Here is a 16,394-nt window from a genome sequence, read left to right as displayed (position 1 = left end):
CTCAATGTTTCTTCATCATAAAGCAGGAAATCACTATTTTGGGACAGCCAGACATTCTAAGGACATGCATTGAGCAAGTTTCATAATATTCTTTGGCGATCATTCAATATTAAAAGCTTTTCAATGTGTTTTAAAGAAGTCTCTTCTGCTCACCAGGGCTGCATTTACTTGATCAAAATTGTGAAATATTATTCTAATGTAAAACAGCTGTTTTCTGTGTGAATATCTATTAAACTGTAATTTATTTCTGTATTTTCAGCATACATTATTCATTGTTTGTTAATGTACAGGTCAGAATCATCACTCACATCTTTTCATGCAGAAAGTCTCAGATACATTTAAAGAACATTTAAAATGAAGAATTTAATTTATATATATATTATATATATATATATATATAAGATTTTAAAATATAAAATAATATATATATATATATTTATATATATATATATATATATATATATATTATTTTATATTTTAAAATCTTAAATTATAATGTTTTACATTTTTAGATTTATGTACATATTAAACTATAATGCTTAGAAATATAATTTTACAATTATACTGCACATTATTATTATTTATTGTTCTAAAATATTAATTTCTTATTTCAATTTAGTAATAATAATATTTAATTAACTGTAAATTAAAAGTAATCGATTAATAAAATAAAAAGTCAAAATAAACGTAAAAATAATAGATTAGTATATATTTTTGTTTTTAAATACTTTGATATTTTTTTTTCTATTTAAGTAATAATAATAATAGTACAATTAAAAAGTAACAAATTACAATATTTAATTATTGTTGCTATTTTATACTGCTTCTTATTATTTAGTAATATTTCTTATTTTTAACAATTGTATTAATTATAATAATTTTTTCTGTCATACTGCTGTATTATAATTCATATTATAGTCATAAAAACAAACACAGTAAACTAAATCACAATCAGGAAAAAACTCATAACCTCTGCTCACCTTCATTGTGAAGGTCATCTCGCCTCTGGTCCTTGTCCCTTTTGATGGCCGACCTCCGGTAGACCACATGGACACGACCTTTGACCTCCACCTCCTGCTGACCTTTCTCCAGCGGCTCGATGAAGAACTCTTCCTCATCCGTGCGAATCAAGCCGGCCTGAAACCATCAGACAAACACAGACCATCACAAAATCTAAATCATTAAACGAATCGAACCAAACCGGAACCAATAAACAGTAACAAAAAAACGACTTCGGTCAACTCGAGCACAGAAGGAGTTCAGCACGAGTTTCATGATGTTCTGAATGTGGCCAAAAAAGGCCAAGAAACATCATCCAGAAAAGCATCCGCAAGCGTTTTGGGCAGGAATGCTATAAATACACTTCGAGCGATCCAGACCATGATGGATAGTGTTTAACCTGGATTGACCAACAGCACAAACTCCTCCTTCCTCTGACTTCAGACTTGATATATCTGTATATAAACTTTCCATCAGCAGAGGACGAAAAACGCTTGCCTGTAACCAGTCTCATGGAGCTGGAGCTCTTACCTGAACAAAGGCCGAAGGAAACACTTTCATCTGGGACACAAAGGGCCGTAATGTAGGCCAGGAAACACATTTTTAATTATTGTAATCTTTGATTCCCACAAAAGGAGTCTAAAACACACTGGCAAGTGTCCTGAAAACCACAGAAGCATCACGCCAGCGAGTTTTTGCATGCACAAACATCACTTAAATTCACTTCAGAACATGAGAATATCTAGTTAAAGCATGCAGAGAACCAACAAGTCCGAGCTGAGACCGTGAGAACACCGCCTTGTCTATCATTTTCCAGTCCCTCTCGAAAATACGAGTGAAAAAGCAAAACCTGACGCCTCTTTAAGCACGAATCTACACTAAATTCCTCACATCAGTTCCACTGTCTTTGAAGGTGGATATTTATAATATAGCGAGACGCTGCGTCCAGCTTCATACGGCCGCGAGCATTTCACACACGCAAGCTAGAAGAATCACACATGAGCAGAAATAACACACAGATTCGACTCTGACGGTCATCTTCAGGCACATGGACATGCATTTACAGGTTATATAGTACATTAAAAAAGAACTCAATAAACAAGTGCACAATTTTACACTGTAAAGGTGGCACAGAAGCGCTTCTGAAGTGGCATTTATACTGTTTAATGCTGCTCAGAAGTAGCATAAATGCATTTTTTCAGTAATTGCAACTGTATAATTTCACACTAGGGGCTAAAGTGGGTCTGAGAAGGCTTAACTTAGTCAGTTTTCTGCGGCATTGCACCTTTAAACTGAATTTTGAGAATGCACAAAGCAGTCTTAACTTGGCAGTGTATGGATGGCTTTAGTTTACAATGTAAAGGTGGCATAGAAGTGCTTCTGAAGTGATATTTAAGTGTCTTTACAGTGAATCTTTATTGCTGCAGAGGTGGCTTAAATGCATTTCCACATTTACAACTGTATACTTTGACATTAAGAGCTGAGGTGGATCAGAGCAGGCTTAATTTAGTCTGGCTTTGATGTGGCATTGCTCCTTTACATTGAATTGTGAGCAGGCACAGAGCAGCCTTAATTCGGCTGTGTGTAAAGACACCTTAGAGTTGCATTTCCAGAAATATCTGTTTGCAAACAGCAGGTTTTGTGTAAATTTAGGAATGAAATGCTGCCTAACGATGTCTAAAAGTGTTTAAACAGCTAAAGATGGTAAAATTGGAGTAGAAATGAATCAACCAATAGCAATTCAGTATGCAAATTAATGTAATAAAACAGACCAATTGGAATCCAGGATTCAAATATTGCATCATCACTGTCACATTCTAAAAGAATTCTGTCACTGGGAGATTTTTAAAGTTTCTTAAAAAGTATAATGTTTACAACAACCAGAAATAGACACACATCCAAGACTGAAATGATCTGTGATATAAAGTTTGAATGGAGCGTGTAAGTCAAGTGTTTTCACCTGAATTAATTGCAGAAACTTAATAATGAGTCTAAAACAAACCCAAGGAATATCTTGGAAGCACAATTAAAAAAGCAATGAAATACTGTGAAATAAATGCACAAGTCTTGTTATTCACAGACCAAACACTATATCTAAGGGACTGAGACTGTAAAACCAACCATCTGAATCTGTTTCTCAGTGATGTGACTTACTGAAGAAGAAGAAGATGCAATACTGTAGAATACAGTGGGGTTTTCTAAAAACTGCTCAACAAACAAAAAAAAGACAAAGAAAAGGCAAGCGTCCAGTGGTGAGAAAAACCCAAAGTCTTTCGTTATTGTCACAGAACAAGCAAAACATGCAATTTGAGGGAGATTGTTTGTCAACCTATAATTTGTAGTCAGGATCTCGGCCTTCTGTTTGAAGTAAACAATTCTGAGAGCCAAGCGTTTGGACCAATCATACGTTTTCTACTGGCATTTCTATCTTTTAAAAGATATTAATATTTGTATTCAGCAAGGATGCATTAAATTGATCAAAAGTGACAGATTTCTATTTCAAATAAACGCTGTTCGTTTGAACTTTCAATTAATCTGTGTATCCTGAAAAATAAAATGCATCACATTTTCCACAGAAATATTGTGCAGCACAACACTGATAATGTTTCTCGAGCAGTAAATCATCATATTATTCTGATTTCTGAAGATCATGTGACACTGAAGACTGGAGGAATGATGCTGAAAATACAGCGGAGCATCACAGGAATAAATTACAATTTAATATATATTTACACAGAAAACAGGTGTTTTAAATGGTAATAATATTAAAAAAAAATTACTGTATTAGTAAATGCAACCTTGGTGACAAGAAGAGCTTTTATTAATATTTTTATTGATACGGACACTGATATATATGACCCAGGACCACAAACCCAGTCATAAAGCTAAATTTCTCAAAATTGAGATTTTACATCATCTAAGAAAGCTGAATAAATAAGCTTTCCATTGATGTTTGGTTTGTTAGGAAATGACAATATTTGGCCAGTACAGTATTTTAATCCAGCATGAACCGGCGTCCAGAGGAGAACATGTCGTTCATCACACAGAGAGATTCACACTAATTAACGCAGAATGCAGCAAGCGCTGACAGACAAACGTAAAGCTCTCACACCACGACTCCATCTTTTATAATCGCATCCGTCAACACATCAGGCCTCAAAATAAACAGGCTTCGTATTAAGTGTATTCCGTATCTTCTTTCGTATTCCGGTCTTCTGTCATCATTTACTCACACTCATGGCGTTCCAAACCCGTATGACCGACCACATCAAGGAGAATAAATGACGACAGAACTATTTTTATAATTTCTCCGTTGGGGTCTGACATGGAAACATAATAAACCATGTGCATCAGTTTTCCCAGCAGGTCACATGCCAGAGAGTTTAGATTCAACCCTACTTAAACACATTTAATCCATCCAATCTAGCTTTTTTGAAAACGACATGGTGTGTGTTGCTGGAGCAGGGACTGTCTTTGACATCCTGGTCTTCATGCAAACACAAATAGACGCTTCTTGATACACTTAATACTCCAGTTTCCAGCGCACATACAGTACATACATTTACCAAATTAGACTTTATGTCATCACTCCTCACTTCTGTGAGAACCGTGTAAGCTTAAGTGCAAGCTAGTGACGGCACGTCCAGTTTTCCCATGAATTCAGGGAGGTCCGACTGAATCTAGCAACCGCAAAGATCTTGGATGCAGAGATAGAACAGATATGCTTTCACAGCATTCCATATCACCATGCACACCCTTAACTGGGTTTGCTGTGGGTTTGCATGGAGACAAGCTAAAGTTAGATGGAAATAGTCCAGAGATTCAGCTGACGGCTCAACTGACAGCTGTCGCATTTGGTTTTAAAGAGCGCTTTGACACATGCACAGCAAAACTTTTAAACCGTGCACGCTCTGTGCATCAGGTAGAGAGAGCATTCATTACTGCATGCATGTTGATTTATTCAGTGAACTGTGTGAATCTGCAGCCTGCTGTTCATAGGGTGGAGGACGCTCGTCGACACGCAGACCTTGCAAGCCAAGACGTGCCGGTGTTGATGTTGGCACGCTCTCAATCACACGCTCAGCAGCTGATCTATCTTTACCGTGACAGGCGTGCTTCCTCTCCCGACGGATCCGTGCCACACCAATGACCTCATAGGCTTGAAGGGGACACCCTACTATTCATAAAACCTTGAGGACGTGCTTTTAAACGCGCCACATTAAGGCAGCGATTACAGTTATCTCTGCCCATGCTGAGAGCAGCTGTCTGTGCATTTCTGCAGGGCGAGTTTAGAAGCACATTGACCTCCTTCAGCGACCGTGTGTCTGATAACCCGCTGGATGGAGGCAGATAAAGCAAATAAACCCACTGCGTTGCATAAGAGCTCTAATGTGGGGGCTGTTTGTGTCAGTCGATGCACTCCATCAATATACAGCACAGTGGTCATCTGTCCTGGATCCTGTATGGAGTTGGGTTTGACAGACTGTGGATAAGAGCAACTAAGCTGATCGATACCGGCTTGTGAACATGTCACGCAGTGCAGTTGTCAGAAACAACCAGGTTTTATGTTTGCAACGTTAGGTGTGACATTATTCTTTATTCAGAAGTATATCATACATTTTGTGTTTGCAACAAAAGGCCTAAAACATACAGAAAAGGATGTGAAATATAAATGCATCTGGCTTTGCGACATCGATTTTGTGTCAGTGCATTCTGAAATGTGTCATTCTGTAAATTGGCCTACAGGGCTTTTCACAATTTTTGCACACAGTACGAATAGCCTCAGCACAAAAAACTTACATGCATGGTCTGAAAAAAATAAATATGCATCGTTTGCATGCTGCAGACACAAGATGTGTGTGAAAGACTTCAGAGAGAAGTTTGGACCCTCTAACACATGAGCCATAGAACGATCATCCATTCAAAATCATCAGAAACAACCAGATTTTATGTTTGCAATTCCAAGTGGTGCCGTTATTCTTTAATCGGAGGCATTTGCATGCATCTTGCTTTTGCAATAAAAGGCCTACAATATGCATCTAGCTTGATTTTGTGTTGCTGCATTCTGAAGCGTGTCACTGCAAGTCATCAAGCAACAAAAGCACACATCACATTCTCAAGTTTTGACGCTTTTAGCATGCATTTTAAGCCGTTTTCTCTTTCATCTCCTCAATTACGGTCATGATGGTGCAACAGAAGAGAATCTTACTGAGCGGGTTAGTTAAAGTTAGTTAACCTGTTTGAATGGCACACACATTTTAAGGAAACTCTATCGCCACCTTGAGGTCTGTTACTCACAAAATAATGCATTATTTTATGTTGCTTCATCAAGTTTGCTTAGCTACTATATTTTCTACGGTTTTCCGCAGGTTCGCTGTTATGGATAGCCTCAGCACCCAAACTCTAGACTTCAGAAAGACATTTGGACCACCTCATACAAGAGTCTGCCAGAGTTTCAGCTTTCATAATCATGTCTGGTACGCTTCAGAGATCCAGTGCCACAATAAGTGTTGTCTGTTCACATATTCATCAGAAGTGCTTCTGTCCTTAAGTCTTCATTACTGTGGTGCACGGGTGGTTTGTTTACCTGCTGTATAAGGGTCTCAATGCAAGTGCAACTCACAAACAGCTTGACATTGCCTTCACTGCTGCTTAATGAGACCATAATTATATATCATCCTTGAAGCAATGGTGTCAGTATGCAGTGAGCATGTTGCGTACCAAAACAACACATTTCCTAGTACAAGATGCATTCAGTCACTTTAAATTGCTGCAATCTTCCCACAGTGGGTCTCCGAGGGTTTAAGGTTCAATAAAGTATGAGAAAACTCTCATTTTGTAGGGTTTCTCATCAGTAGAAAAATGATTTGCAGCAACTGGAGCAGACGGATGTTTAGATTTGAATGTAGTAAATATCGCCACACTGTTAATCAATGAAACAAATTTGAGTTATAACAAAAGAAACCTTTGACAGTTTCAGAATGAAATACTAGTGTACTGTATTATGCATATGTGTATGAAATATGTTGTCACGGGAGGAGCACAAGACAGACACAGTGGGCGTGGCGTCAGGCCTCGGAGAGGCTTTTATTAACAGAAATCATAAAACAAAGGGAATAAAAGTGGCCAAAGGGGGAAAGTGTCCAAAATAACAGGGAATCTGGTGTCCTCGTCGTGCTGCGGGATTTGTGTAGGTCGGGCAGTGTTCATCGAGGAAGGGTCCAGGTAAGGGGCGGAGTCCGGCGGCCGCACGCGCTCCCCTCCTTGGTCCGGGGCGCGAGGGGCGGCGGCTTCATCTAGCGGCCACATCTCTCTCGTCGGCCGCGGCGCTGGTAGGGGATGGACGGCCCGGCATCCTGGCCCGTCGGCCGTGTATACGGGTGCGGTTCCCTTCCGGATCGCGGGTCCGGCAGCTCACGTCTTGGTGGCGCGGGAGTCCCTCAACGCACCCTTCCTGGACCCACGAGGACACCAGTGTGCATGCACGGGGAAGAGACCGGTCTCCTGAGGAGAGGCGCGTTGGGCTTTTAAACAGCGGCGGTAATGAGGCTCCACTTCCTTCAGGTGTGCCCCATCACACGCCGCCAGCCCTGACTCGTCCAGCGCCCCTCCTCTCACACACCCACTCCAGTCGGGAGCCTGGTGAAGGGCGGCGATTTAGGACGGGGTGCCGGTGACAATCAGGGAGGAGGCAGCTGACTCGTCACATTGTGCATTTAAAAAAATAGTATTTTACATTGTTGTCACATGACCTTATTACATGCTTGTTTGTTTCTGAAAGTAGATTGCATTTATTTCATTAAAAATAGTTGCTGAAAAAATGTCTGGAAATCTATATGGTGAAAATATAGTAAAGATCACCACCGTTTGTAATGCAACTTCCAGTTCATTAATTATGCTTAATGTAAAAGGTCAAGTCAAGTGCATTATGGGATACATATCTTACTGTTGCATATGCACAAAGACAAATACAGTTTTGCAGGTATTCTACTGTATGCACACAAAGATTGTCTATGCTATGCACAGTATAGTGTTAAAATACTATCACAAACACTTCAATCCTGTTATTCTTAATGGATTGGCATGCTTCGTAAAGCAGCTACACTCTATATGTGATTAACAAGTTAAACTGACTGTCAATCTTGAATGTCTTGAATATCTCAAGCATGCACATCTTAAACTGTGAATGCATTTTCTGGCTGCTAATAGCTGCATTAATGCTGCACAAATAAACACTTCTGCTGCAGCTGGAGTCTGTCACTTTCATTTTCTCATCCCTAAACGATATTTTGTTGAACAGCACAGAATGGCTGTTGTGCTGGGTTCTCGCAGGAGAGGCAGCGCAGTATCGGTTCTGTCGGGGACAGCGGCGCAGGAGACAGCGTGTCATTGTCCGCGCGGCCCTGACAGTGATTACCTAAGCGAGTGATCAATGTGGCCGTAATGAATGATCTCATTGTGTGCGCAAACGTGCTGGAGGAACAGAGGCGCTCTGTGCTGCCCCTCGCGGAAATCACTGCTGAGGGGAGTATTGAGTTGCACTGAAAAAGCAAAGCAATTTTGGCTGCCTCCTAAAGCTCTTTGATTAAACTAATAACAGTGGAGACAACAACACAGACGTCCTGTCACTGAAGTGCTGGGCGTGTGTCGAGCAGTCACAACAACAATGCACAGTCATATACATATGGAAGTTTATTTATGCCTTGGCATGGAAATATAAAAAGCTAATTGAGACTTTTTGTTTCACAGTTTTATCAGAATTTATGGTTGACATCTCAATTCGGACCCCCCCCCCCCCCCCATAAAAAAACCAAACAAACTATTTTTAATTAATTAATTCTCTGAATTCTGAGCATTTCTGTCTTTTTTTCTCAAGAATTCTCATTTTACATATTGGATTTCTGAAATGTTTCTCTCAATTGTGACTTCTTTTCTTGGAATTCTGAGTTTACGTCTCGCGATTCTGACTTTTTTATGGAATTCTGAATTTACATCTTGGAATTCTGACTTCTTTTTCTCTGAATTCTGAGTTTATCTCTTGCAGTTCTGACTTTTTCCTCCAGAATTCTGAGTTGACATCTCGCAGTTCTACATTTTTTTGGAGTTCCGAGTTTACATTTTGGAATTCTGACTATTTTACTCAGAATTCTGAGTTTATATCTTGGAATTTTGATAGTTTTTACTCTGAACTCTTGAGTTTATATATCGCAATTCAGATTTTTTTCTCCAGAATTCTAAATGTATATCTCACATTTCTGACTTTTTTTGGGAATTCTGAGTTTACATCTTGGAATTCTGACTTTTTTATTTAAAATTTGGAGTTTACATTTTGGAATTCTGACTTCTTTTTCTCTGAATTCTGACTTTATCTCTTGCAGTTCTGACTTTTTTCTCAAGAATTGTGAGTTGACATCTCGCAGTTCTAACTTTTTTTGGAATTCCGAGTTTACATTTTGGAATTCTGACTATTTTACTCAGAATTCTGAGTTTATATCTTGGAATTCTGATAGTTTTTTCTCTTAACTCTTGAGTTTATATCTCATATCTCGCAATTAAGATTTTTTTTCTCCAGAATTCAAAATGTATATCTCGCAGTTGTGACTTTTTTGGGAATTCTGAGTTTACATCTTGGAATTCTGACTTTTTAATTTAAAATTCTGAGTTTATAATTTGCAATTATGACTTCTTTTTCTCTGAATTCTGAGTTTATATCTCGCAGTTCTGACTTTTTTATGGAATTCTGAGTTGACATCTCGCAGTTCTACATTTTTTTTGAATTCCGAGTTTACATTTTGGAATTCTGACTATTTTACTCAGAATTCTGAGATTATATCTTGGAATTCTGATAGTTCTTACTCTGAACTCTTGAGTTTATATATCGCAATTCAGATTTTTTTCTCCAGAATTCAAAATTTATATCTCGCAGTTCAGACTTTTTTTTGGAATTCTGAGTTTACATCTTGGAATTCTGACTTTTTTATTTAAAATTCGGAGTTTACATTTTGGAATTCTGACTTCTTTTTCTCTGAATTCGGACTTTATCTCTTGCAGTTCTGACTTTTTTCTCCAGAATTGTGAGTTGACATCTCGCAGTTCTATCTTTTTTTGGAATTCCGAAATCACATTTTGGAATTCTGACTATTTTACTCAGAATAATGAGTTTATATCTTGGAATTCTGATAGTTTTTACTCTGAACGCTTGAGTTTATATCTCCCAATTCAGATTTTTTTTCTCCAGAATTCTAAATTTATATGTCGCAGTTCTGACTTTTTGGGGAATTCTGAGTTTACATCTTGGAATTCTGCCTTCTTTTACTCTGAATTCTGAGTTCGTATCTCACAATTCAGATTTTTTCTCTCTCCAGAATTCTGAGCTTACATTTTGCAGTTCTGGCTTTTTTTGGAATTCTGAGTTTACATTTTGGAATTCTGACTTTTTTTACTCTGAATTCTGAGTTTACTTCTCCCAGTTTTGACTTTTTCTCCAGAATTCTGAGTTTATATCTCACAATGATAGGTAAGAATTGATAGCCTAATGCACTGTAAGTTGCTTTGGATAAAAGCGTCTGCTAAATGCATAAATTTAATTTAATTTTAATTTACAATTAAGATTTTTTTCTCCAAAATTCTTCGTTTACATCTCGCAGTTTTGACTTTTTCCTCCAGAATTTTGAGTTTATGTCTAGCAATTCTGACTTTTTCTATGAATCCTCAGTATACATCTCGCAAATTTTTTTTTTCGTGGTAGACATGAGCCTCTATACATAGAGACGCATCATATAACTGTGAGTGTGCGAGACCTGCAGTCTTCGTTTAGTAAGGATGTACTAACTCAGGTTTACAGGGTCAGAAGGGTCAACTGAATCCATGTGTGTTTGGGGAGATTTGGGATGGTTTGAATCTGTGACCTAAACAAAACCTCAAGACAGCAAGTCTTCATAAGAGAACAAAACAAGGCGTAACTCTTCTTGTTCTTGTTAAGATGGGATGTTGACGGTTGCTGATTTTCTTTCAGCTGCCAAATTAATGAATCCTGTCATACTTTGGGGAAATTTGGTTACTGTGACCCTCGGATAAGGATAAGGGAAAGACAGACTTTATTAGTTTGACAAGCCAGGAAAGTGAAAGTATAGTCAGAGCTGGGGGGGGCATGTGAATCTTACGTAAGAGCTGGAAAGACTGGAAACTACAGCCATATGACAGTTGAACATGTCCCGAGGGCAGCGGATAATCAGTAAACTCAGATTTATACAACAGTTTGAGTCATTATAATGAATGTTAAAATCCCGAAACCTGGTGAGCTGCAATCCTGGGATCTTCATGCAATATGAGCAGCACTTTTGAAGCATCTGATGCCCTAAAACACTGTCCGAATTTAGAGCCTTTCTATGCAGTACATGCCCAAAAACTCTATGTTGGCAAGAACAACTACGAAATCCAAAAATAAACTTTTATGCTATTTTGATGATGGCCAAAAATGAAGGCAAGACACTATAGTCAAACATTTTTTTTTTTCATTGAGATATTAGACTGTTTGGCTTTTCATAATGTGTTTATTTTAAAGCATTTATCTATTTGCTTCTGTAGATTTCAATAACAATACAAATCAACGTTTTTTTCTCCACTTCAACGGCAATTCCATACACCAAAACTTTATTCTGAAGGTCTTTAATGTGGGTTTTGCTCTTGTATCATTTGACCTGGTTTATATATTATTTTGCTTATAAAAACAAGGTTAAGATGTATTTATCCCGGCTATTCACAGTATTTTCTGATTTATGGAGTGATAAAATAGAAATCCAAGATCACCGCTGTAAACATATTTAACTATAGAATATATGTGCAAAATAAAACAAAAATGTTCAACCAGGCTTTCTGTTTTTTTTTTTGTTCTGGAAATGCATGCAAAAAAGTTCACATTTAATTTTATAATGCATGATTTGCATATTTAAACATCATTTAAACTGGGGAATTTTTTGCATTTCACAGGTTTTCAAGACTCTGTATGCACCACTTTTGACAAAGCTGCACGCTCTTATGATGCCCAAGGTTGACATCTCACTGGGTTTTGAGACACAGCCAGTGTGAGCTGTTACTTACCAGTCCATCACAGTTACTGATGGCCACCGAGGCCCTCGGTACATCCGTTACATCCCCGGTAAACACGCAGTCTCCCAGGATCCGCTCTTTGGCCTGTTCCTCAAAATCCTCCTGCCACTGAACAAAAGCTCCAGGGGCCACGAGTCTCCTGTTGGCCCTCAGGCGCAAGTGCAGCTCTTTTCCAAACACTGTGACGTTGAAGAACAGCTGTTGCGCGTTCAGGGCCGTGTGAGGCGTAACGGGGGCGTCGCGCGGGACCCGTTTCCTGCCGGTCGGTGACGCTCTCGCGGAAAGCACGTGAGAAACGAACCGGCCGCGCGCGTCAGTGCTGAACGGGACTATCAGACCGAATTCACTCAGTTTACCGGAGGGACTCCCTAACAAGAACAAACAGAACAGAAGAGTGCATTACAACCTTAACGTTATATAAGAACAAATAAAATGTTAAATGCATGCACAAAATTCTATAATTAATATTTATAATATTTAAACATACTACAGTTTTTTTAATGTATTTATAAAGTAGTGAAAAAGACGTATGCATGCAAAAAATCGCATGCACTCAGTATATCTGCAGTCAGAAACACAAGGTTGACGACTTGAACTTGAGTTCATTTTTTTTAACCCGTTCTTTCTTTCTAAGTATTTACATTTCAAACACACACAAACAAAGATCAGCTCATGTAAACCAGCGTCTCTTACCATGAGATTTTGCAGCATGCCTATAGTCCATAAATAAGAGGTTTATCGTACAGTACATGATTAGATATATATAATCCATAGCTGTGGCGGTGAGAGCCAATGCACGAGAGTTTTCTTCTGGAAGTACACTGGAAACTTTCCTCCTGGACGAGGTTCATGAGGAACGGTGTGCTGGAGAAAGTTGCACGGACCTGCGGAGCATTGCGAGCGGCTCTCAAACTCCAGACTGAAGGACACCGAGAGTTTCTGCAGAGTTCTGATGGACTGAAGTGGACTGGACTCAGATGGGACAACCCATCACTGAGAGAGAGCTCATGACGACAGCTCGAGCAGAGGGAAAAAAAGAGAAGACCGCCTGGAGCTCCACGCGTGGAAAAATGGGTCTTAAATGGTTAAACGTGCTTTTAATCAGAGGGCATGCAATGGTTTAAAGTAGTTCAATGCTTTGGAAAGTCTCAGCAGTGTTTTTATTGAACGCTTTGAGACATTTGTGCTTTAAAAACACACTGGTGGGAAAAAGAGAAAACTTGAAAGAGTCATTTAAAGGGACAGTTTACCTAAAAACAGTTTCGTACTCATTTATGCACCCTTAGTTTCCATAAGATAATGCAATGCATTCCACGTCGCAGATTTTGAAATGCAATTAGTTTGTCCTTTGTTTGTATATATATATCATTTATTTATGTATTTTGTTTTTATTAGTTATAGAATAGTTTATCTCACTTTTAAACTATATACGTGGAAACAGAAATCATTTAAAACTGTTTAAAGTGCAGTTAAATGAAAAAAAAATCAAAAAACTTTTGTTGAAAAATGACATTAAAATTACGTTTTAATTTACTGTATTACACATTGAGTTAATGGATTTGGCTTTTCCAAACATTAAGCATTAAACTTTGCAAAATGTGATTTATTAGAGCATTGACTGAATGCATATGCAAGAAAAATATAGTTCAGTAGATTAACTGGCGTTGTCATATTAATATTTACAGTATAAAATTCGGACCAGAAATAGTTTAAAGTCAGTTTGAAGTGCAGCGCCCCCTATTGGCAGAGGATGAAGGTGATCCAATGCTGCCAATTTGCATGTTTCTGAATTAATTAGCAGGACAGACTGTGATTAGAGATACACCGGAACACCAACATGAATAAAAACACCTTCCAGGATATTAAAAGTCACAATCTTCAAAAGCAAGACAGAATGATGACTATACCATCAGAAATCAGTCAATTCACAAGAAGGATCCAGCAACTCTCTTGTTAGAGCTCTTTCTTTCACATGCAATCAGCTGTTTCCCACAAGGTTTTTCTGATGAAGCAGCTCCCCAGAAGAGAAAACCCCCTGATCTCACCCTCTATTGGCTGATAATAGGCACTCATCCCGTATAAGGCCTGGCGAAGCAGATCCTGGAGGTTTTTAGCGTGATTCAGGTGTGACTCAGATGCGAACCGGTCTTGTTAAGGCACTCGATGAAACAGGAAGACAGAATCATCTTGTTCCAGCTCTACTGAGTCACACATGCAACCTTTTATAATACTTGTTTAGTCCAGCATAAACAGTCCAGAAAGCTTCATCGCTTGGTTTTATGTTAGTCATTCATTAAAGGAATAGTTCAGCCAAAATGAACATTTTATCATCATTTACTGACCTTCATGTCATTCCCATCTCATGCTGTTTTTTCTTGCCTGCAAAGCACCAAATCCGTACTTTGATGGAGCAAACATGATACTCAACAGAAAACACATTTGCAGTATTTTGTCTAAAGGTTCATTCAACAGTTCAGGCTCAAAAAGCTGATTTTGTGAGTATCGTTTTATATGTCAGGCTTTACTGGGATAAAGTCAAATCCAACAAAACTGATTCTGCTTCTTGACGGTGTAAATGAGGCTGATCTGTCCCGTGTCAGTTTGTGATTCAGACTTTCAGATGAGGTCAGAATCAGACATAAGGAAACGTCCAGCCTTCGTCCGGGTCATGGCACCACCAAATAAAATCTGCAAAAATAATGACCGTTTTCAAACTGGTTTCCCTAAACACACCCCTATCTGTCACTGGTCGATTAAACACATAGTCCCGCCCCCAGACTCATGCCATTGGTCGAACCAGAAGTTTGTGGTAAAAAAAAAAATAAAGTGAAAAAAAAAAAAAAATAAATAAAATAAAAATAAAATAAATAATACAATTGAATAAAAAATAAATAAATAAAATTTAATGTCAATACTCACCCAATATTTGGATTGGGCATCAACAAACATGAGTTTTCAATTACTATTTAATAATTTTTACAACAAGTGAACTAAGCTTACTGTAGTATAACTGTAGTTAATATGGTTTTACATTTTAATTAAAATGGTTACTTTATTATTATCATCGTTCATAAAAGTAACAAAGATTACTACAAACTTATTTTTGTTATTATTAAATGTTACATTTATTTATTTGCTTATTTTGTTTGGAAAAATGCACATTAATGCATATCAGTATAAAAATACAAATAAATAAACCAAATTACAGCAACATTAATTTAAAGCATACAAACACAATTTTTTTTTTCGATTATAGTTTTGGTATGTGTGAACTACACCATGGATAAACCATAGCTCATGTTTATTTATAAATTTTATTTTTCAGTAAATATACTTTTGGTTTTAATTACATTCAAAATAATTTATTATGTTATATTTTGATTATACTATGTGCTAAATCTATTGTAAGTTTAGAGGAGTAATTCACACAAAAGGCTGCTGAAAATGACTCTTATATGTAAATTCATGAAGCTGAAGTGACACTGGGTTGATTTGACTGAACAACTGACCTTTTAAGTTAGTTATTTTAAGTTTCACTAATAAGTGGCAGATCACCGGTGCTATAAGTGAACCGCCGTGTTTCTACATTACATATAAAGTCAAGCCAGGCGTGATGTGTGTTAGGGCTGGATGAATAATGGTTCTCTAATGGATGAAGATGTCAAAGTGTGACGGCTGAAGGCCTGAAGCTTTAATAAGCAGCGCAGAAGTTTTGGTCTGCGAGGGAAAGCGTGGAGTTCAGCGCTGGTTTCCTCTCAATGCAGCTCTTTGTTTGCCCTCTTCTTCACGTCTCTCTGAAGCGCCGGCTCCGGTTTCAGCTCCGAGAGGATCTCAAGAGGATCTGGAAGGCATTTCAAAGCAGCGGCCGCCATACCGTCCACAGAAGAGCTTATCTGCAGATGCTGGCAGATACAGTAGGCCATGCTCTCAACAGCAGCACTAGCACACATTTACTGCTTCCTGGAAGACGTTAGTTATTAGAAGCATAAATGACTGAAGGTCAGTCTGGAATGTATTGAATGTATTGACATTAAGTTTGGGATTGGAATGATTTTTTAATGTTTTAGTTTCTTTTCTGCATTTATTTGATCAAAAATACAAGATGAAAAATTGTGAGATACTATTATGATGTAAAAACAAGTTTTTCTATTTTAATATAAATTCAAATGTCATTTATTTCTGTGATGTGCAGCTGAATGTCCATCATTATGTGTCACATGATCTTCAGAAATCATTTTAATATGCTGAATTATTATCAGTGCTGGAATGTATAAAAAGAATATAAT

The 16,394-nt window shown here is 37.9% G+C and overlaps 1 protein-coding gene across 3 annotated transcripts in view; it reads right to left on the bottom strand.

Annotated features, from left to right (window-relative positions):
- Window positions 1-13,220, bottom strand: part of LOC128025554 (A disintegrin and metalloproteinase with thrombospondin motifs 14) — a 49,967-nt gene extending 36,747 nt beyond the window's left edge. For 2 of the 3 annotated variants that reach the window (XM_052612006.1, XM_052612007.1), the window contains exons 1-3: window positions 12,802-13,220; window positions 12,100-12,476; window positions 981-1,137 (exon numbers count right to left, since the gene is read on the bottom strand). In XM_052612006.1, the coding sequence (XP_052467966.1) occupies window positions 981-1,137; window positions 12,100-12,476; window positions 12,802-12,880 (613 nt within the window). In that variant the 5' untranslated portion in view covers window positions 12,881-13,220. The remainder of the gene's footprint in view (window positions 1-980; window positions 1,138-12,099; window positions 12,477-12,801) is intronic. The other variant, XM_052612008.1, reaches the window with a different exon arrangement.
- Window positions 13,221-16,394: the final 3,174 nt, after the last annotated feature.

Source organism: Carassius gibelio, chromosome A12 (genome assembly GCF_023724105.1).
Source record: "Carassius gibelio isolate Cgi1373 ecotype wild population from Czech Republic chromosome A12, carGib1.2-hapl.c, whole genome shotgun sequence".
Lineage (NCBI taxonomy): Eukaryota > Metazoa > Chordata > Actinopteri > Cypriniformes > Cyprinidae > Carassius > Carassius gibelio.
The sequence above is the reverse complement of the archived record's forward strand: the minus strand, read 5'-3'. Positions and strand labels throughout refer to the sequence as shown.